This window comes from Alligator mississippiensis, chromosome 16, assembly GCF_030867095.1.
Source record: "Alligator mississippiensis isolate rAllMis1 chromosome 16, rAllMis1, whole genome shotgun sequence".
NCBI lineage: Eukaryota > Metazoa > Chordata > Crocodylia > Alligatoridae > Alligator > Alligator mississippiensis.
In genome coordinates, this window is record NC_081839.1 from 31,612,044 (window position 1) to 31,635,279 (window position 23,236).

General features: G+C 55.0%; 1 protein-coding gene across 3 annotated transcripts in view; it reads right to left on the reverse strand.

The window, feature by feature from the left end:
- Positions 1–14,106: 14,106 nt before the first annotated feature.
- The window catches only part of ALG9 (ALG9 alpha-1,2-mannosyltransferase), a 38,855-nt gene continuing 29,725 nt past the window's right edge, over positions 14,107–23,236 (reverse strand). Inside the window, exon 15 of one of the 3 annotated variants that reach the window (XM_019490155.2) lies at positions 14,107–15,072. In XM_019490155.2, the coding sequence (XP_019345700.2) occupies positions 14,931–15,072 (142 nt within the window). In that variant the 3' untranslated portion in view covers positions 14,107–14,930. The other 2 variants (XM_006271358.4, XM_059719862.1) reach the window with 2 other exon arrangements.

Sequence of the window (23,236 nt, forward strand, 5' to 3'; positions counted from 1 at the left end):
TGCAGAAGTTGCGTGACATGCCTCCCACCTGCTCATTACAGTCTGGTCATAAGGCAAAATGCTGCAATGGCTCTGTTGACCTAAACAGCCAGCCCGTGAAGGATGCGGCAGGGCTATTTTCCAATAAGCAGAGCTGCTCCCTCTCCGGCTTCCCTCTCCCAGGCTCTCAGTAGCTGTCAGGCTGATGTTAGGCGGGTATCGCCAGCACCCGGCTCTCTGGGCAATGCATAGATCATTTCATAGACATCAGGGCTGGAAGGGACCTCGTAAGACCATCGGGTCCAGCCACCTGCCCCAGGGAAACGCGTTCCCATTCAGAGCGGCTGGCGAAGCAGCGCAGGGTCCAGGAAAAACTGCACCCACCTGCTGCTGCTGGAGATGTAGGTGATGACAGCGCGTTGAGTTACAGTCTCCAGGCTGCGGCCCCGGCGGACAGACGTGAGCCAGGCCTCTGAAAGGGCCTCCCTGAGCAGAGGGAAACGGGAGGCCATGCTCTGGAAAGAATGCCTGGCCCCGGGACAGCGAGATGATGCTCAGGGTTTTCCAAGTGACCTTTGGGAGACATCCATAGGAATCAGTGATGTCTTTCCCATAGGAATCAGTGATGTCCCTGTCCCTGAGAGTTTGCTTCAGTCCTGCCTGCACGTCTTCAAGCCTCCGACTGTGGGAAGGAAGAAGCCAGAGAGATGCAAAGAGTCATACCGCTGCTCCGTCACTGGTTTCCTGCCTTCCTGACGGGATTGAGGGGGACGCTGGCACCCCGCTGCAGAACAAACTGGAGAGAGTCCAATAGAAATGGTTCGGGGACTGGGGGACAGGACTGGTGAGGAGAGACTGGGGGAACTGGGCTGATTTAATCTGCAGAAGAGAAGACCGAGGCGGGATTTGATAGCAGCCTTCAGCTCCCTGCAGGGGGTTGCAAAGCTGGACTGTTCTCCGTGGGGGCAGACGACAGGACAAGGAGCAATGGGCTCCAGCTGCAGGAAGGGAAGTTGAAGTTGGATATTAGGAAAACCTTTCTCATGAGGACGGTAGTAAAGAACTGGAACAGGTTATCCAGAGAGGTGGTGGATTCTCCATCCTTGGAGGTTTTGAAGACCCAGCTACACAAAGCCTTGGCTGGGATGACGTAGTTGGGGCTGGTGCTGCTTGGAGCAGGGGGTTGGACTGGATGTGACCTCCAGAGCTCCCTTCCCACCCTCATTTTCGATGAGTCCATGACCTGGCCTCGGCTTGATGCCTTCCAGAGCATGGGGGTCCTTGGCAAGTCGGAGATACAACCCATGGAGATACACCCCATCTGTTAGTCATCGGTGACTGAAATGTCCATGAACTCCAACGCCACGTACAGACGCTGGTGCTGCTTGGCTACCTGGCCTGACGTGCAGCACGGTCTAAAGGGTAGCGCATCAGGCTGCGATTCAGGTGACCTGCTCTGCGAGGTGAGCCTAGCAAGTCATTTCCCCTCTCTGTGCTGCAGCATTTGTCCCCATAAATGAGGGGGAGTGACAGGTTTGAGTGAAACCTGCTCTAGGAAGCCTGCTTTTTGCTGTCACAGTGCCCTGCAGTGAAGGTGGGGACGGGGCTCACCGCTGTTTGGGAATCGCAAAGTGAAGTGTGACTTGAAACCTGCTCAGCCCTTAGTGGAAAACAGCCTGTTTTTTCCAGCGGGGACCAAGAAAATGACCCTGCCTGCAGCACCACCAGGTCTTAGCTCTCTTCCCACTTCCCGATACCCTTTTCATCACTAAGGAGGCTGTTTGCCAGACACCCCTCTGGCAAGCTGGCTGGGCCAGCAAACCTGCACATCTCTGTCTGAAGTGCACTGCTGGCCGGGCTCCCAGGGTGGGAGATACCAGGAGCTTGCACCAGGTACTTGCCAGCACGGAGGGAGGGAGGGAGGCACATATCAGGCCCTGTTCTGTTTCCTGTTCCTTGGCCCCTCGGTGCTGCGGTTTCCAGCTGGTGCTGAAGGACCAGGTGCCTTCCTCGCAGACAAGTCAGCTCCTGATGGGAACCAGCTCTATCCTTCACAGTCCCTGGCACCTCCTAGCCCAGTGCTGGGCACCTCCATGAGCTAAGCTGCAATCTTAGCGGTGAGCTTTGCAGGAATACGAATTCCACCTCCAGCAGGCGGAGAGCGTTGGCCGGGTTTCGTGGGATTGCACCGTAGAGCAGGTTATTGAGAATAAAAATTCTGGTGGCGTGAACAGTACAACCCTAGCACCGATGTGCACCTACATCCTCTATTGTTTTATACCTACTCAGGATGATTCAGTATAGACTCGCACCTTCAATAAATCTGGAGTCACTTAAGAAATGTGAAAGAAATAGCCCCCTGATGCTTTGTAAGTATTTACTAGCCAAGGAACCTGCTTGGAGCAAAAGCATGCCGCGGCCTCTCCTGAGCACCAGCCTGCGCGGCACATCTGGTTAAAAGCCCGCGAATCGGTCTCCGCCCCCAAAAACAATGTGATCCGCTCTCTCGTTGGAGTGAATCTGGCTTTTGAGGTTTCTCTCCTGGCTCATGAATCATTCCCGATGCTGCATAGCTCCGGGAACCGCCTCCTGCAGCAAAGCAGCCGAGGCGTCGAGCGCGGCGTCAGACCGGCAGAGCCGCACGTTCCAAGAAGCAGCAGCTCCCCCTTCCCCATGGCTTCCCCATCCATTCCTCATCCAGTTGTCAAGTCAGTCGAGCAAGGGATCAAAATTCTCCGCCAGCCTCGCTGTTGAAACGTGGCACCGCTACGAGCTGTCTCTGGGCCTGAAATGCCTCCCGGGAGGGTCCGTGCGGGGTTTGAACGGGCTCCACGGTTCTCCTTGCAGCGTTGACATCTTCCGGGATGCTCCTCGAGGCTTCGCGAGGCCGCGTTCCCCCGTGACCTGCGCGGCTTGTATTTTTGGCTTGCTTAGCGGAGGGTAAGCATTGGTGGGACTGCAGCTTCATAGCAACGTCTTCCTAAAATAGATCTGGAGTGCAAGGGGAGACTAAAAGAAACACCCCCCTAGCCATAAAGAAAAAAGACAAAGGGCAAAACAAATGAACGGGATCATTTTAACTCAGCACAATATACCGAGTGGAGCACAGGGAACGGATCCCAGCAAAGTGACGGGCAGATTAACACCTTTTATATTGCTCTGTTTTATTTGTATTGGAGCCATTGCACCAGCACTGGACAAACGCAGAGAAATCCCTGCCACAAAGCTGGCGCCCAACGACAGGAGAGGACAGAGGGATACAGAGACCAAGCAGCGGTCACGGCACACGGGAAGCCACGCTGGGGTCAAGACGTTTGTGGGCTTCACTGCAGAGGAAGGTTAGAAGGGCAAGTCTGAAGGGGAATAAATGAAGTGACTTTGTAAATGTGCCTGGGCAGCTCCTATCGAGTGTGAAGGGAAATATTGCAATGAGCCCTGATCCAGGAGAGCGTGCAATAGGAAGGGGTCATTGGAAGGTGAACAAATATATGAGGAATGGATGGGCTTATCTGCAGGAGCAAATGTTATCAGTTGGGCTAATATAATTATACCAGAGGAACCCTACGAGTCTGGATGTGCGTAGCCCAGCATACAACCAGGCCACGTCAGTTTAGCAGAAATCCTTTCTTCCAATTTGTAAGCTACACTGAAAAAAGCATTATTACGGGAACGAGAGCGACCATAACAGCACCAATCTCCGGTCCAGCTCGTGTCTCAGAGGTGCGCTGGGAAAACTCTTCCCCGTAGACAAGGGCAAAGCGAAGAGCGAGCTGGAAGTCATGGATGTACCAAAGCCTCCTGGGGACGCTCTCCACCCACTCTGCGAGTCACAGGCCTGGCTCTTCCCAGGGTAGAGACTGCTTTGCTCTCTTGTTTTCCATCCAAGCGTCTGTGAAATAGCCCTGTCCGCACAACCCCACTCCTCTCCGCGTCGTGCGAGTCTGAGGAAACGTTGGCTGTTAAGGCCATGTCCCACTTCCTCAACTGACCTCGCTGCTTCTCCAGGCTCGTGTGCATCGTGGAAATCCCTGGAAGGTGCAGGCGAAGGAAGCAAGCTGCCTCAGCTTTACCTCGAGAGTGCGGCCGACACAAATGAGATGTTGGATCTCCTTGTGACGGGGAAATGCCCCCACCCTGCCACCTGATGAAGGCGCTCTGCTGTCCGGGCACCGTTCTCTCCGTGTTGGCTGAAAACCCACTTTGGGACAAGCCCTTGCCACATCCATTCTCTCGTGTTTGTTGCAAAGCAAGAGAGAGCAATGGGGGATTTTCTTGGCTTGAAATCCAAGGGCACAAAGAGAGATCTCACTTGGCGAGGTATGGAATGCAATTAAGGGCTCGGCTGTCTTCGCTGGCTGGCAGGAGAAGAAAAGCCTCTTATCAAAGCCAAATATTTTCCTTTGACAACGCCCCCTCCGTTGATGCAGATACGGGGACCTAAGAACCTGCACATGCAGTGTGCAAGATCATCCACCTCCTTGCTAACCGAGCAGGCAAGGACAAGAAAGGCACGCAGCTGCTCTATCCCGAAGCATGATGCCTCTCGGTGAAAAGGGGCTCCAGGGGCTCCCAGGAAGGACAGGGAGTTTGGGGCAATGAGCTGAAACAGTCATTGCAAATAGAACAACTAGACCATGATGCCATAGGGAGTAATTAGTAGGGCTCCTGGAAAAGTTTTTGCCTTGCAAATTGAACAGCCTACCCCAGCACATCAGCAAGACAGCAGATAAAGGCGATGCTATCTGAGCTCTCAGAACGGCGTCCTGCTGGGTTGCTGCCACGGAGATCATCCCCTGAAAGGCACCGAGCAACATAAGCTCAGACTTTCAGTGCCCAGATCCAGGCTAACCCACAGGCAAGTAACTGGAGCTGGGACTAGAATGACCTGAATGGGAATGGGCCTGTCATCCCCATTCCCCCAGGGCAAACCACGTGGGAAAGATGCATGCAAGCACCTCCAGCAGTGACCCCAAATGGTTTGCATGACAAGGAAGCGCAAGGAGTTTTCTCTGCTGTGAATTTAAACCCATGCAGGCTCTTCCATAGAAAGACAGGATCTTCTGGGGGAAAGGGGGTGCACTTGTTTCTTTTACACTGCTCTGGGGCCAAATGAAAGCCCCCAATGCCCTGAACGAGAGCACATCACACACGCGTTTCTAGTAACTGCCTCTGAAGGACTGATCTGTGGCCTGAGAAATATCCTGGCACAGATTGAGATGGGAGAATTGCAGATCTATAACAGGGGGCTATAGATGAGGATTTATCACCACATGCAAGCTATAGATCATCTCAATCCTTCCCGTCCTTCCATCCAATGAATATAAACTGATGCTAAGACGATAGATCAAAATATCATTATAATTCTCCCGTGATACTTCAGAAGGGAAGGGGTTGCCAGTTTAATTTCCATCTCTCTGCGGCAGACCTGGCTCCATCATTCTTTGCAGCACTGCTGAATCGAAGCTAGCCACCCGAGGGCTGGAGAGACCGATCTCCTGCTGCTCCAGCTATCTCTGTGGCTGCCCGGAGATGGAGCAGGGTTTTTTAGATGCCCCGTGCAGACAGCATCTGTCGTTTAACTACCGTGATACTGGTTTTGTGACTGCAATTGCAGGAAGTTTTGCCCTCCGGTGCAGTTTTTGTTGCCTGTTCCCTTTGCCCTGACTCCCCTCCCCGCTGGCTCAGGCATCTCTTGTTGCAAGTGGTAAGAAAGCAGAATGGGTTTGCTATGCGACCGTCAGAGCTGGGATGTCACCGATTCACATTTCAGCAGTCTATGCCAAGAGCCACCCTTCTGTCCTGTGTTTGTACAGGGAGGTCCTGGTCCACAATGAGAGAGATCTCGTGATTTCCCTAGAGCTAGGTCCCAGGGGAGAGAATAGTCCAGCTCTCCCTCCAGAGAGCCTCCCGGTACGCACAGCACGAAGTGCAAGGACCTGACCAAGCCTAACCAGAAACTCATCGCCAGGTACCGACATTTAGCTCAGCATGTGCCTTCACTACAAGGACTCGAAGTCCTTGAACTTCAGGACTCATAGTAGAGACGACATCTTTTAGTATGATATCTTTTTTAGTAGAGATGATATCTTTTATTCGACCATCAAGTTTTTTTGCAAAATCCTGTAGTTTTAACTGGAAGGAAAAAAGCATCAGGATGATCTGACCGCTCTGCAGGGCAGTAGATGATGTCTTTCCCTTGACACCCTGGGTTTTTGTGTGGCTTTAAACACATAGCCACATTTATCTTTGCTATTTGCAGACTGTTCTCAGTGGGGGCAGATGACAGGACAAGGAGCAATGGGCTCAAATTGTAGCAAGGGAAGTTGAGGTTGGATATTTGGAAAAAGTTTCTCATTAGGAGCATGGTGAAGTACTGGAACGGGTTACCTAGAGCAGTCGTGGACTCTCCATCCTTGGAGGTGTTGAAGCCACAGCTTGACAAAGCCCTGACTGGGATGATGTAGTTGGGGCTGGTCCTGCTTGGAGCAGGGGTTGGACTAGATGTGACCCCCTGAGCTCCCTTCCCACCCTCATTGTCTCTGATTCTGTGTTTGTCTGAGGAACCCTGAACTTTCAAGGAAGCATCTCACCTTGCTCAAGGTGATGTCCCTCCTTCCCCTGGTTCTCGTTATTCATATTGCAGTAGCAGCTAGAAAGCCTGCAGCAAACGTGGAGTCCACAGTACTAGGGGCTAGGCAAGCAAAAAAATAGTGCTGGCTGCCTCTGGCCCTACACACGCTGAGGATAAAAGCCTGGCCTCTCTCTCCAGTCAGTAGGAGCTTGCCATGGACAGCAATTGAATCCACTGGAAACTCCACAGGCTTTGTCCAGGGACTCCAGCCGGGCCTTGCCTTTCCTCCAGGGACTCCAGCCTCTCCAGGAGCAGATGGAGGAGAGGCTAAAACACGTTCCAGGTACAAAACACAGATTCAAACCTGACTTCTAGGCCCTTTGTGGCAGCCCACAGCTATGCCTCCCATGAATGTTGGCGCTGCCCTTGCTTCCCAACCATGCATGGGGCAACACTCCAGCAGGAGAAGAGAAACAAGCATCAACACAAGGGAGTGATGGCATTTTAACAGCTTGCTGGGGAGAGCAAATATTGATGGGTTGGCTGGAAAAAGCCAGCCCGTTCTCCTAGCCGTTGGGGAGTTTCTGGCAGGGAGCGCGTGCTCTCAGATTTAGCAATACCACTGGGATTCGAATCAGTAAGCAAAGAATATTTCTGGAATGTGAGGTCAAAAGGCCTCGGTGGAAAAGGGCTCCGCTTGGTGTCTGTCCGGCGGGCTGACAGTCTTGGGCTATGTCTAGCTCAGGCCAACGGACTGTGACTTGCTTGGGTACCATGAATGGTGAAGCCGCGATACCCGACGTTCAGCGTCGGGCTGCAGAACCCACCTGGGACCTTGGCGAGGATCCCAGCACAGATCCATCCTGCTTGCGCTGGCCAGTCTGGGGCCGAGGGGCTGCAATCGCACCTGCAGAACAGGTGCCCTCACAGGAGGGCTGCAAGAGAGGAGATACTCCGCTGCTATTCTGCTCGCTGCTGGAAAACGGGCTGCACACGGTGTCGCCCCACCATGTCTCTAGGAAAGGGCTCTGCTAGTAAGTCCCCCAGGACACTGTGGTCCTTGTTCTCCGCTCACTCTGCACCTCGGGGGCGGTAAGTGAAGCTCCGTCCCTATTGTCTTGGGAACGGGAGGCAGCACGTGCCTTGAAAGCGCTCAAGATGAGCCCTGGTATTTCGAGGTACTCAGGATCTCATCTCACTCAGTGACGGGCAACAGGGCGCCAGTTTGCAGCGGCCAAGGACCTGCCTGTGCGGTTGGCGCTGACCTGGTGGCTGCTCCCCCCCGCACCAGGGTTTCCTGGTGGAAAAGTGAGTTGTGGCAGTGACAGGGTTTGTCGTCCCCCCCGAAAAGGCCAGCAGAGCAGCAGGTACAAGAGGTCTCTGGGCAGTATTCAGAGACCTTGGTGATAGGCGCCTTATACCCATGTGCCTCCTCTGCTTGGGGCCTGCATGACACTGAAATTAGGGCAGCTCCTGGCAGCTGCTGTGTTGAGCAATCCTAGGTGCAGATAACAGGGCTGTGCAATGGTGTAAGGACACCCCCATAGCCCACAATGCTCCCACCCTTCTGTGAAGCACCACAAGGCTGTTATCTTGATTTTATAGAGGGGGAACTGAGGGACTAAGTGAGCTGCTCAAGGTTAAACAGGAAGCCTGTGGCAGAGCAGGGCACGGGAGCTCAGTCTCCTGGGTCCCGGGCTGGAGCTCTGATGCTGAGCTGAACTGGTTCCATCTTGGGCATCCTTTGACCACCTTTGCCTGCGTCTGGGACACAACCTGGGGCTCTTTCAAGCTCAGCGCGCTGTCAGCGTGTATCGCTCATACATCATCATTCAGAATAGCCGAAGGAGAGTTATCAGAGGGGTTGCTCTAAGCCTCCAAACTGGGTGAAAATGCACCCCAGGAGCCTCGCCTGAGCCCACGGCTGGGTGCAAGTTTCACACATGCCTGCCTGGCACCGCTGCCTCTCGCTCTGACGCATGCCAGCTGTCCCGAGGCCACCGGACTGAAAGGCACGGTCTCTCCCTGATGCAATCGGAGACGTTGCTTCGCTCGCGCTGCAATTGCCGGAGAGATGAAGTGAGGGCAGCCGGGGGGAAGAGACGTCTCCGGCGGCAGCAGCGCGGCCTTCCTGCAACAAAAGCTCTGACGCACGCCCTGTAAATCATTAATGCAGCAGGCAGGTTAGACGGCAGTTGACATTTAAGATGCAGTAGAAATAACCTTGAATCTGCTGGCAAGCCAGGCACTGCCAATGCCCTGCGGGGAAGACGTGCGGTTGCACTGCTCCGACATGCCTCCCTGGCTGCAATGTGGGGACCAGGAGGTCAGGCAGGACCCCCATTGCCCAGCGCACGGGGCCGTGTCCCATGCTCTTCAGTGGCAGACAATTTAGAGGATCTTCCAGTCCATCCTTAGGGGGACCTGTCAGCTCTCCCCTTCGGAGAGGACTCCGGCTTGCAACCTGGTGCTGTGGGGAGGGTTTGAGCAAAAGGACGAGTGCACCTTGTGAGCTGCTTGGAATCTGCCTCAGCCCCTGCTCGACCCGGGAGGACGATATATCTCCTTCGCCAGAAAGATAACAAGCGTAGCAGTATGGTTTGCAAGGCCACGGAGGGCTGAGAGGGGGAGGGAGCTAATCGAAAGGAAGCCATCGATCGTTCTCCTTCCAAGTATTGATCAGGGGCCGAGAAGTCTCCACCTTCTAAAGTAAATGAGATCCCAGGGTTGCCCTTATTAGTCCCCACATCTTCCAGGTCTGCTGGAAGAGCCGGGCAGGCCTCCATGCTGGGAGCCCCTTGTTCTGCCTCTGGCTTCCCCTGCACTATACGAGGGGATGGTCGGCAGCCCCCTCGGCGGTGAGACCGCGGCAGCAACACCCCAACTCCCCATCTCTGTGGCAGTGCCATCCCCTGCTTGGCTTGCTTTGACTAGCAACAGGATGCACTGATCTGCAGAGCTCGATACGCAGAGGTCCGCGCCACAGGGGAGCCGGGCCGCCGTCCAACCTGCGCAGAATTGCACACGCACAAAGAAACCTTCCCCGCCGGCTTCTGAGATGCCAGCTTTCTCTTCCCATCCATGCGACCGGGGGGCTGGGAACATAAAGCCGGCAGCAGCCAGGTCTGTCGCAGCACAAGCCGGGTTGGCATGACCAGACCGCAGGGCTAGGTGCGGGCTGCCCTCTCACCCCAGCAGACACGAGCCGCCCAGTCATTTGATCAGCAAAGAGGGATTCAGGAACCGCGACAGGACAGGCCTGGGGCGGTCATTCCTGCTGTCCATGCACGAGTGCTGAGCCGTGCATGTAGGACTTGGGAACGTGGAGGCATTTGGATGCGCCTGGGAGGCGGCACTTGACCTGCCATCCTAGAAATCTGAGGTTTTGCTGATGGTGTGGAGCAGAGGCAGTTGCCTCTAAGGGATGAACAGCTCCCAGCCTGTGAGCAGCTACCCCTTGCCTCCGTGTACCTGCCTGGGTCGGGCAGGCAGAGCAAGGGGTGCAGGCAGCGCGGACGCAGAGGTACCCCTGGCATGCCCGAGGCTGGAGAGAGCCTGTCCGTAGGCTCAGCCCCTTCATAGCCTCTCGCACCCACTCACCTGCCCACCCTGTTCCCTTTAGTCCCAGGCAAGGCAGGGCCTGGTGAGGAAGCCTGTTCCCCCGTCTCGTCCCTGGGGGCTGGGGGAGGGATAGGAAGGAAACCCAGGGCCTGGATGTTGTGCAGCCATTGCACCTTGTGCTCAGGAGAGGAAACGCCAGGCGCCAGGCCCGTCTCCTGCGGCAGGTGGGCAGCAGCAGAGCTCGCGAGCCAGGAGCAGAGGTGGGCATCGCCTACCTCGCCCCCAGCTGCCCATATCCCGCTCGCCCCTGCAGCGCTGCCGCGATGCCCCGGTGGTGCCTGTCCCATGCCTGCTTCTGCGGTAGCAGGATGCCCTCTACTGAGAGCCCAAGGAACGGCCTCGGGAGCCTCCCTCCGCAGCCCCCAGCCCGCTTCTCACCAGGGGCCCAAGCTATGGTTTGGGTGAAAGGAGAGACGACCCCAGCAAAAGTGTCTTTCCCCTTCCCCCTCTGCCCGGCATCCACGGTGGAGACCGAGAGAAGCGGAAAAGGATTTACAGCCCAGGCTGGGGAGACAGGAACGGCGCTCCTTCCACTCCTCCGGCACCCCATCCCCTCTCCAACACCCGCAGCCTATTCCTGATTGAAACCTTGCAGCAAACTCAATTCCTCTCCTTGGCACTGGGGAAAAAATGTATTTCCGGGGCTTATTCCCTTCCCAGTTAGGCCACTTCTGTCAGCTCCAGGTGCTGCAGATAATCCCTTCTCAATCACAGCTGGTGATGAGATCACCCGCTGCCCTCCCTGTGCCAGGCTCTTGCCAGAGAGGCATTGGTGAGAGGGGAAGGAAGACCATGATCTGTCTAACTTGGCAAGTGGTGCAGAGGAAGCTGAGCCGGCAGCACGAAGGGACCCCGAGCAGGGCTCTAGACTAGCCGGAGGAGGGGGACCCAGCTCTGCTCCCTCCCTGCTATGTCACCTGCCTTGGAGCCAGCGCTTTGCAAAGGGAGGCCCGGCGAGCTCCAAGCCAAAGGCATGCCGGCCACCTTCGGGGCAAGAGGAGAGCGCCATGCTTCCTCCACTCTCATTCCTACGCTGCAGAGACAGCTGCTCTGTCTCCAGCCTGCAGGATCATCAGCAAATCCTGGGCTGTGGGGTGCGGCATGGGGGTGCCTTTGTTGAGAGCGGAGTTAAACATTGCAATAGCAATGGCAATAGCAGGCAGGGCCTGGGACCAGGGCAACCCCGCCAATGCAGGGCAAGGACTGAGGCTTTCCATGTCCTTTGGGCACAGCTGAGAGTGATGACAGCAAGAGCTGTGGAGGGGAGCATCACCCCAGCTTTCAGTGCATGAAACACAGGACGATCTCTGCAAGATCTTGGGGAGGAAAGCGCAAGGGCCAAAGAAGCAGGGGCTGGGGTGGCTGTGGGGAGAGCATCGTTGTCTTTATTATCCATGTTTTGATGGCAGAGAGGCCCCAGCCGTGACTGGGCTCTCCATCTGGCCAGGCCCGGTATCTCCACTGGATCAGGCCAGCGGTGGGTGAGAGAGACAACAGGGGAGGGCTGGATGGGTGAACAGCCTCCTTTCACCGACTGGCCAAAGTCCTGCCAGGAGGCAGCAGAGGCAGGGAACTGAGCCCAGTCATCCCAGTACACGTTGTGCTGTAGCATGCTGGGAAAAGCTGGCCCCGGGGTTTGTATGAAATCTCTGACACCCCCCACACGGCTGCCAACGTCGCAGCAAGCGGCTGATGAGCTGGGCTGGGGAGAGCGCGCCCAGGAGGGGAGGCGGCGGTGGCAGCAGGGGCAGGCACAATCCTCCGGCAAAAGACTCCTTCTTTCCGTGCCAGCCCCCTAGCGCGGAGATGGAGAGAAAATAAGGGATATTTATAAGCAAGCCTGTCTCTAAGGCAGCACTTTCCAAAGGCTAATAATAGGGTTTGGGCTTGCTGGGCTGCATGATTCATGCAGCATTGCACAAAGCAGCTGGGAGGCTCCTGTGGTCCCCAGGGCCTCTCCCGGAGATGATGCACAGTCAGAAGGGGCCCAGGCCAGCTGCAGCCCGGCTCCCTGGCAGCGGGGCACCGCACGCTCCATCTCCCCTGAGCGGGGTTTTCATTTGTGGGACAGCCTCTCCTGGAGATCACGGCCAGGGTGGTGGGGAGAGGGGGGTCCCCTGGTGTCAGGAGCTGCATGAACACAAAATGAAAGATCCTCCGTGGCCTCGAGAGTCTCCAGTCTACACAGATGCCCAGAACAAGCGACTACTGAGCACGGGAGTGACCCACCAGCCTCCTCTTCTTGCTGCAAGGAAACAGGAGAAGTGCATCGCAGTCTAGCGAGCGGTGCTCCTCCACTGCACGCTTCTCCAGCGGGGTGCATAGCCCTGAGGGAGTGGAAACCCCTCTCCTCCCACCCCAGGGATCCTGGCGTCTTGTCCCCATGGCCAGCCACGAGCCCAGGCTGCCTCCCAAGGCTTGGAGTGCAACCCAGGAGACCGGGCTCCCAGGCCCCGCATCAGCCATGAGCACTTGATTGGTTTCAGCCTCACACAGCTGCAAGCGTGCTTCAGCCCTCCTCCCGCTGAACGTAAGCCCAGCTGCCCTGGCACAAGGACGGGGCCTGGGGGAGTGGAAGGGCTGTGCTGGCTTGGCCTGTTCACTTGCTCTGCTCTTTCCTCCTACAGAGCCAGGCTGACCTTTCAGCTGCTCTGCAGGCACCGCTGGAGCGTGCAGAGGGGACAGATGGGCCCTGCTAGAGCATCCCCCAGCCTGGGGACACGCGCCGAGTCCCTGACCACGCTCGGAGGCCGCAGGGGGCTGAAATGCACGGCCCAGCAGTGCCCGGAGAACCGGGAGCCTGAGCAAACAGGAGAACGGCACGATTGCAGCCCCTTTGCACCACGGTCCTGATCCCTCCTGCAGCAGCTCCATAAACACCCCCCATCCCCCCCCAATCTGCCGCATTTTGCTTGGCGCAAAGTGCAATCAAACACTTGGAAAGCTGCTGACTCCTGTCTCGGAAGCCCGCCCCGGGTGCTGGCGAAGGCTGGCGGCAGGCAGAGAGGAGCTGGGCTCCTCTGTGCAGGGCTGGATGGCAGGAGCTCCATGCTGGCCACGGTGCAGCAGGGAGGGGAGGCAGCCCCTGGAGCTCCCAGGTGAGGCCCTCCGCCCTGATGGGACAAAGCTGCTGCTTGGAGCATGGGCAGCCGGAGCCACAGGTGCGGCTCGTAAGTTTGGGTGATCATTTCTAGATCAGGGCTGTCAGGTCCCCCCTGACACAGAAGCAAACAAATCCGTAGCGTTTGGAGGTTTACCACTGTACTCGAGGGGCCCCGCTACCCATCATCGCAGTGGTGCGAGACCCTGGCACACGCTTGCCAACCGATGCTGGAAGCGCTGAGTTCTGGGCTGCTGCAGGGACAGCTCGGTGCCCTCTCATTGCAGATACCTTCCTCCCTCAGTCATTAGCCTCACGCTTCACAGCCTGCTCAAGGCAGACCCCAAAGAAACCCCAACACACACCCTGCCTCTGCTTCGTTCTGCATGAGCTCCACCATGCAGTGCGCTGGCACCAGGGGATTCCCCAGGAGGGCGCAATGTGTTCACAGTATGGAAACCGTCGGTTTTGCATGATGTTTGGACGTCATCTCTGCTGTCAGAAGCAAATTCCACCCCAGCCTTTTGCATGTAGCCAGGGCTCAGATGCAGCTCCCTCAAAGGCAGGTCAACGGGCAGATTGATCAGACTGGGAGCAATGGTTGGAAAAGGCTGTCCCTGCAAACTGAGGTCACTGGGACTTTGAAATGCGTACAGTGTGTGCATGCGAGTGTGCGGCTAGGTGCGTGGGGGCATGTGTGCACGTGCACGTGAAACTCAGCACATATGTTTGAAGGAGAAGCAAGACTGCACCTCCGCAGAGCAACAACCCCATCAATCGGGGTCCCCAAAAAATGGAGTTTAACCCAGAATAAGAAAGGGCAGTGAAACCAGAGTAATTTAAAACAGAGGTTTATTGGACTATCTTTCCACAGTGAACATGAAAAGGAAAGTGGCAACAGAGGTGGGGCAGTGAGACAAGCAGCACCACAGAGAAGGGCTCGCTGGGCTCTTCCTAGCTGCAGCCTGTGTTTCTTTATTTCATCGATAAGTGGAAACCTGGAGGGAAGCAGACGGCTGGTTGGGTTTCAAGTCACATGTGAGCCCTCATGCGGCACAAGAGAGCCCAGTTACGCCAAGGTAAACGCTCTGGGTGGAAAGCCCGTTAAAAACACTCATGGGAGCATGACACACGCACTGCAGGGCTGATTGGTGACGTGAGTTTCATCCGAAACGGAGCCCGGACCCTGAAGTCATTCGTTTCCTGTCCAGCCTACTGCTCTGAAAAGGGAAATTCCAGGGTCACCCCCAAAGGCTGTAGCAAAGCAGACACCGCTGATGCCAGGATGAAATGCCTGCTCTGCGAGGGACCTGCCCAAGACTGATGCAGGGCTGACACCTCCCATGGGCTCTCCAAGCAGGCCTCTGGCTTGTGCTGCTCCTTTGCACAGGGGAGAATTTCATCTCGGCCTGTACAACCTCGCAGGATTAGTCCAGGAGGATTAGTCCAGGCAACAAGGTACAGACAGGAACATGCCCTTCCCCCAGTTTGCATTTTTCCAACCTTTTTTTGCATTCAATAGAGTAAATCTTCCTTAAGGATGTGCAAAAAGGAAGAAAAGCACTTGTCCCTGTTTTGCCCAGCTGGCCCCTCCCTGCCTTTGGATCACCCGTTGTTTCCACTTGGGGTCCTGCTTGCCATCCTTCTCCTGGACGGGTGCTAGACACCGGGTAGACTCTGCTGCAGACTGCTGGCACGGTTGTCAACATCACTAAAGACGTATCCTCCGGGGAACAGGCTTGTCCAAATATGCTGTAAGGCTAAATTGGAGCTGGAAGACTTCTCCCAGGAGGAACGATCTCTGCGAGCACAAAATTAAAGAGGAAACAGAGATGGGGGCACCCTCTTCTTTCAGCCTTCACCAAGGGATATGGGGCTTTTAGGGAGAATGGAAACCTTAATGCCAGCACTGCAGCATGGAGCTGATGTATGGACCAGTCTGCTTTCATCCTCACCCAGCCACAAGCACTCGACCTGCATAAGAGACTAGGGGTAGATCTGACAATGCAGCTCAGCGTCACGTAGCAGAAGCAGGCGATTCACTGGCCCCACGGACCTGGCTGCCCAGGGACCACGGATCAACAGCACCTGGCTAAAGTGTTTCTCATGTGACTTGGTATTTTGGTGTCCAACCCAAAACACCTTAAAGAAGCCCCATTCCTAGAGTGCGCCAAGCACTGTACACACCACGCTGTCCCGTCTGGGGTTGCTGTGTTCACAGCAAGGCGGTCATCAGCCCCGTGACCTGGCAAACACACAAGAGGAATGAGAACTGAGCAAAGCAAACACTTCTCCCCGGTGGGTGGATGGGGCTGAGCAAAGACAAGTTCAAGGCCAGCTGCAGGGGCTGAAACTCCAGGACATGCTCAAGAAAGACCTACCTAGACCATCTTGACCTGGGGAACTGGTAGATAAGTCACTGTAAAGTCTCAAATCCCAGGCCAGTTGGGACACCAACTTCCTTGCCTGGTATTTTAAGATGGGATTTAAAAGCAAGAGGGCACCCGGCCCTACGCCTGCTCCCTCACACTGGGATTTCACGTGCCCGGTGAAGGTCTCTCTGCCAGGGCTCCAGCTCCGCTCTCCCCTACAAAGGTCATTTTCCAAGTTAAAGCCATGCACGGTTCCCTTCCCAGCTACTGCTCTGACCCAATAGCGTCACGTTAAATCACAGCCTCAGTGCTGCAGCCTGCCCTTCTGACCCTGTGACGACAGCCTGCTCAGCTGTTAATCTGCCTAGAGGCCTCCCTGCCCCGGCTGTCTCCTCCACGGACCAGTGTGCACGGACCTGTTTGTGACGCTTCCCTACACCCCACTGGGCCAGCAACCGGCCAGCCTGCGTCAGCATCCCCCGACCATGCACAGGGCAACGCTACTCACAGCCCTTCCCCAAGCCCCATCTCACTTGCTGGCTCTTGCATGCATGCTATTGCTGTGACTCTCCTCCCAGCACAAGGCACAGCTCTCAGGGACTATTCTGGCTGCAAACCAACCCTCCTAACGGGTAGCAAGTATGGCACAGCATTTGTGCGGTTCCTCTGGGCAGAGAGGAGCGTTTCCCACCTTCCCTCCCGTCTGCTTTCTGCAATTTTCTAGGAGACTGATGTAAACGTTGTTTCTAATCTGGCTCGTAAGGCAGGACAAGGCTGTAAAACCTGGATGCAATTAAGTACGGCATCAATCTGGGGAGTCTCTGCCAAAGTGGACTGCTAAGGAAGCTGGTAGCTCGAGCTGGGAAATCGCATCACAGAAATCGTCCTTTTGTCCCCTGGTGCCGTTTCCAGTCGTTTTACATGTAAGAGACCAGGATTCAAAGGATATTGCACAGTTCTTTAAAAATAAGCAACAAGAATAAATAAAATAAACAAAACCCCTGGCCATTTCAGGACATTGAGGACAAGAAATGAGTCAAATGGAGATCAAAGAAAATCAAACCGGAACCTGGGAAAAGGCAGAACTTGCAAAGTCACAGTTTTTGCTTTTTGCTCCAAAGTGCAAGTGTTTCCTTGGACCACGCTCTCTGGGCAGGGGGCTCCTAGCACCCCTTCTCTATGGGATGAGATGGACTGTCCTGGTGACAGAGATTCTCTGCGTTTAAGGATCAGTGTCTCTGCTGTGGTCTCTTTTTTATATGCTAATGTCTGAAAATGGTTCAGAAGAGTAGGCAAGCAGTTATTAAATAGATGAGGACTATTGAGAAAGAGAGACAGCAAGGGAGAGAGAAGAGGCTCTGGATTTTCTTGGTAGCAAACTGTATCCTGGAGCATAGCTGAACACAGTCGAATCTTGTTGTTGTAGTTGTCTCTCTTCTCTAGCCCAATAAGCCATGATGCAGGCAGCAGCGGGGATAATGTGTATTCGTAGGTGGCTGCAGGATTTTCAAATGGCTTCTTACCAATATGTTCTGGAAACAGACTGTGTAGGCAGAGCGGAGACCTGACACCACGAACCGAGAGCGGATGATGTACCCTTTGCAGCTGGAGGTTCGCAGAGTGAAATCACTGGGGGGGATCTTTATTACTGAATCTTACAAGCACATTTTTCCTAAAGGGGGATTTTGGGAAGGTGTAAGCAGCTGGCCAGCAATGAGCCTTTTTTGGTCCGCTGGGTGCACTGCTAACCTCCCATCTTTTTCCTGGCTTGCTTTGACCTCCGGGGCTTGAGGATGGTGTAGTTGGCGTACGACGTGTGCTGTTCGGACAGGAAAGGGATGTAGAACGCACGCAGCAACTTGGAGGACCTAAAAGCCAAAGGGAAACAGAAGGTGGGCATAGTGGTGGGCATAGGCAAAGGAGGACAGAAAGACTGATGGTGCTTGGGATGGGACGTGGGCTGCAGACCTCACGGCAGTCACGTGGGGAACAGCAACAACAGAGGCACGATAAGCTCCACTCCGCCTTTCTCTCCTCAGCCGAAATGCAGGGTGGGCAGGCACCTCAGGGGGCTTCATGCACGAGCCTAGCAAGGAGGAGAAACCCCTTGAGCTCTTACCACTTTCGCCTAGACTGGTACAGCCAGAGCTGTTGTGTGTCAGGACAGCCAGCCCCAGTGCAGCCCTCCTTGTCGGTCCAGAACATTTCCCCCCATCGTCCTGCCGTATAATTCGGGGGCTATGCTTACGAAAAGCAACGTACTTCCAGATGTTATAGCCCCAGGGGGAGTCAGCACAGGCCTGGCGAGGCCTCTGGTGCAATAACGGGACACAGCACGATGACTTCAAAACTCTCACCCAGCCCCGAGCTGCGCCGAGTGCAACAGAGGAGCAGGTCCGCATGCAGCTTTCCCATGCTCCTCACTCTAGGATGCAACCTGCTCTCCCCTCCACCTCTCTCCCGCGGCAGAAAGCAACCCACAAGCTCTATGGGTTCGGCATGCTGCTGTTCTGCTGAGCATCTTGCATGAGGGAAGAGAGGAACCGCCCTCAGCCCTGGTAGAGAGGATGTGTGGCAGGCTGTCAATCTTCCCTGGGTTGCCCACCCCGTGACCCTCCAGGGCTGGAAGCTAGTGTTTAACAGCATTTTGCCACAATTGGACCAATTCGGGTACTTATGTGTGACAGGCTTGATGGCGGCAGCAAATTAGCGCTCTTTTGTTTGGCTGCTAATTGCCAGAGCGCTGCTAGCTTGGTACATTTTAAGCGCGTGAATTCTTCTGCTGAGCAGATCGTATTAATTCCGTCTCTAAATACGGAGTGCAAAAATAAGATAATTTCCTTCAGCCTCGGCTCTGAAGCTGCCAGTGAAAAGCTAAGCGATACTTAGCAATTTCTAGACATTGGTGGCGGGGCACAGGGCCTTTTTATTCCAAACATGGGAGCTAATTTTAAGCCTTTATCTCTTTCGGATTACATTTGCTGGGAAATTACCAGCTCTGATAGAGGTAAAACTCGTGCCAGCCATGCAAACGTCTTCCAGGAAACGAAAGGCTGGAGAGGCAGCAGGACTGGTCAAATCTCTGGGCTGCGATGTGCTGAGACGCCAGAGACAGAAAACAGCCTCCCAGGCGCGAGCTCAATGCTCAGGCCGGAGATGCCCTGTGATTTGGGCAGCTTGCAGATAGCGCAGGGGAGACTGGAGTCGTGCACAATCCAACTGTGCCAGGCAGCCTAATTAAAGGGGAAGTTACTGGGCCTTGATTGCTTTCTATATAGCCGCCTCGAGGCGTATTTCTAAAGCAAAGACGCAGCCTAAAGACAAAGGCAGGAACTGCCATTGTGAGCACTGGCTCTGCGTGGACTACACCGGCGCACAGGAAAACAGCACGGCTGGGTATCAAGCTGAGACCGGCAGCCTCCCGATTCCCTGCAGCTTGCTACCGGGAAAGCCTGGTGCGCCGTTTCTTGTTTGTACCTAGAGTCAGGTTCAGGGCGCCTCTGTGCTAGGGGCTGAACAAACACATCGCAGAGGACATTCCCTGCCCTCGAAGAGTTTACAGCCCGAAGAGATGAAGGGCTGGGGGAAGTATCATGCTTTCCATATGACTGAGGCATGAAGACCCAATGACTGGTCCCAGAGGGAGGGGTGACAGCCTGCAGCTTTCCCCAGGCTCCACCCTCACCCCAAGACCATGCATCCTCTCAACACCGAGCAGCACTTGGCGCTCCTTTCTGCCAAGCCCAGGGCCTGCATTTTGGGCTGTGACATGCTGAGGAATTCCCTCCAGAGAACAATACTTTGTGCAACAATATTTAGAGCCTTTACCAATCGCACGGCACCCGGGATGTTCCCCGAAATAAAACAGCAATTGCAAATCACACTGCCCTGTGAATGCTGAAGTGCTCAGCCCTGGGCCTGCTCAGTGAAAGCAGGTAGCGGGAAGCAATGGCAGCCCCTGGAAGAGCAGCTTGTGCCCGTCTATCTCTGCACCTCGGAGCTAACAGACGCTGCATCAACGCTGAGCCCCACTGGGCCCGGCTGTCCTCCATTGCCCCAGCCCTAGCATCACAGAGCTTGCTGTGCACACAGGCTCTGAGCCTGTGGCTCTGCAGCGAGAGGCTTATTCTCACTTCATTTCACGTTGGAGAGCAGTGCAGAGCTGTTCTGGAGCTTGTGAAGAAACAGGACCATGAATAATGAGAGCAAGGAAGCCGGCGTGCTATGGGAGGAGGGCGGCAGAATGTGTGCAGGGGCTGAGCACCAGGCCTGGGCAGGGAAGGAGAACAGCTTGTGTTTGAGGGAGGTTATTTGTTTAATTTGCCGAAGGTGGCACCCAGGGCTGCGTGGCAGACTCGGAGCGTGCAGACCGCACGGTGAAACTGCCTCAAATTACCCCATCCAGAGACGCGTCACGTTGACAACAGAGCCCTCTCCCTCCTCTCCGACTTGAAGCTGTCTTGCCAGTGCTGCGTGAGCCGCTGGCATGATGGTAACAGAGGAGCTGATTTTTGAAGCAGCGGCACTTAATAGCCAAAATCCTCAACGAGGCTGCAATTAGCACTGGTGTGTCCCAGAGACATGCATAAACACCATTAGCATGTCCCCAGCTCCCATCCCTTCCACCTGTTCACCAACAGCGCTCCTTGTGCTGCGTCTTATGCTCTAGAGGTGTTAAGCATATGGCCGGCACATGTGATGCAGCCCACATGATGTGCCCCTGCAGTCTCAGCTACACAATCCAGCAACCACTGAAACACATTGCTAGCACTCACGGTGAGGAAGCAAAGCCCCGAGGATGGCCAGCCCTGACTCTGAAAGTAAGTCTCCTCTACAGGAGTTTGACACTCAGGCACTGGGGTTTTTCAATCAGGGCTATGGGATGCCTAACACACCTTTGCTAACGAGACTGCTGCCTCTGCAGAGCTATTGCAGATCTTATCAACAGGATTAAGACAGCCGGAAAGGACAGAATTTACACCAACTCCAATTATCCAGCCTGAGGACCCAAGTAAAACCAAAGACAGGCATCCTAAAAATAAAAACAGCTCTGACACCAAAGACATCACAGCTCAGCTCTTAAGAGGTGATCTCCCCAGGTGCGCTTGCCTCTTCAGTCCACTTGCTTTCATAAGGCAGGTGCTGGCACCAGCGCATCTGGCACTCGGGAACTGAGCTTCCATACTTGTTAAGCAGCAGCCAGTGTCTAGCAGAAGAGATGCATCTCATTTTGGTCCTACTGGGCACTGAGGCACAAGGCTGCTCTGCGCTAGGCTGCTCCACATGCAAGGGTGAGTCTTGGAGGGTTGCGTGCAACTCTTGGTGCAACTTCCAGCAGTGGCGAGCAGTGGTGGGAGACAAATCTTTCTCACCTGCAGCCTAATCCAGGTCAGACTTTGCAACCCAAGACACTACGTGACATACTAAGAGGTGGAGAAGCACACAATGCTGAACAGATGGGATTTTCATAGTTTCTTCTGTATTTGTACTCTTGGAGCCTATGTAATCTTGACCAGCTGAGAGCATTGCTTCATGGGCTTCATCGAGCCAACTTGAGAGCTATGAAGTGGAGGTGAAAGGGTCTAATCCAATGCTGGCTTGGAGACTATGCAATTCTTTCATTGATTTCAACGTGTATGAGAGTAGGAGCAAAGGGAATGGGGATCCGTGCGTGCCCAAAGTCCCTCCTTCTGGGAGGGAGAGCTAGATGCACTTCAGGAAATCAAGAGATATTTCTCCCTGCATCTTGCAGCCTCGATTCTTCACCCTGCCAAGTGTCCAAGCGCCACCAGAGATACTGAAGGAAGCACTAGGGGGGAGAGGAGACAGTGGAGGGAGCAGGAGCCAGGATGAGCTGCCACCATTCGGACTCTAAGTGAATAAATTCCACCCTGCTCACTCGCCTGACTTAATCAGAGATTTGGTTATTTAAAAAAAAAAAAAAATCATTCTAGCCAACAGAAAGCAGAGCACGGCACGATGGCAGGAGCCCGAGTCTCTTATCAAATCAAGGGTGAGGATATTTTAGTGGGAGGGGGGGTGGATCGTTAATCTTGCATTAAGACTATTTTACGATGAAAACCACAAGGGCAAGAGTGCAAGTGCCTGGGGCTAGCAGATGCCTCAGCCTAAAGAGCTGGAAAATATGCGCTCCTCAGCGGGGAGCTGTAATATATTTCCCTTTCTCCATGCCAGAACTGGAGCGCTCAGCCAATATAGAATTAAATGGACCTGGACAACGCAGCTGCCTGAGAAGCGTAATTAGCTGGTGGCTGGGAGCTCTCTCTAATTCAATTAGCAGCGCCGTTTATCAGAGCCAGCTGAGATTTCCATTTGCGCTCGCTGACGTCAATGCGAGATTCACAGCGAGTCCCAGAAGCCTCCAGTTCAGCAGGAGCGAACTGAGCTGCTGGGGTCATTTATTTTTGAAGCATTGAGAGCTGGAGTTTGGAGGGGAGGGGGGCAGGAATGAATGCACCTTGCTCCGCAGCCCCCTCCTGCAAACCTGTAACCGGAGCCAGCTCCTGCCTGCCTCGCAGCTCCTCTGGAGGTGCCAGCGCTCCAGGGTTGGGGGGGTTTTTTAGCTGCATTTTAATGGGGCCTTTGACACTTACTTCATGGTTTGCAGGGGGCACTTTGGAATCGTCTGCGCGGAAGCAGGAGCCAGCTTTGATCTGCACGTCATCCTGCCAGGCCGAGGGCAGGGAGTGGGGCTGATGGAAGCCAGCCGGGTTTTTAAAGGCTGCGCCTTCCCCGACCCCATGCACACATCTCTACGCAGGTCTCTGCAGAGGGACCTTTCCTTGTGCCTGCCTGCACTGCACTGCACTGCACATGGCGTTGCTATGTTCTTCAGGGGAGACATCTCCTCTCTGGACTGTCCATGAGCCAGCCAGCCTGCTGGAGACTTATTTGTTTTTATCAGCTAATATTCTGACACCCAAGGGAGTCCAAGCAGTATCCCAGCCCCTTCCAGAGACTGACCAGCCCAGCCAGTTTTCCAAGCTAACAGTGCTGGAGAGCCTGCAACCGTCACCAGCTCTCCAGGGCAGAGTGGCAAAAGGGTGACATCAAGCTTCTTGCAGGGGCCATTCAACTAACCTGCCGGAGGACCCCTCTCCTGCCAGTCATGAATCCTCCTACACAGCTGGGTTCCCAGACCCATAATCACCTTCTTGACTGCCAGGGGGACCACCTTGTCTTTGTCTTCACAGCAGATATTTCCATTGCTTCTGCCACTGAGGAAGATGCTGGGTCCCAAGGCAACAGGCCAGTATGACCTGTTGCACGGACCCACTCAGCTCTAATCCACAGGGAAGGGAGAAAGGGGAGGAGAAGAGACTCCCTTTAAAGCTCCAATTTGCTCTGCAAACATTGGGGTGTTCAGGAAGACAGGCATGCTGTGCCCAAAGCCAGAGGGGACAGGTGAAGGAAAGGCCTGGTGGGTCAACAGAGCCCCGGGGACACACACGCACCCCATCAGCGCCTTCCTTTGCATGAGGCGCATGCAGAAAGCAGTAGCACAGCCGCGCAAGGCAGCAACAACCGGGCTGGCAGTGCAGCAAGGACGCACCCTCTCAGGCAGATTCCACT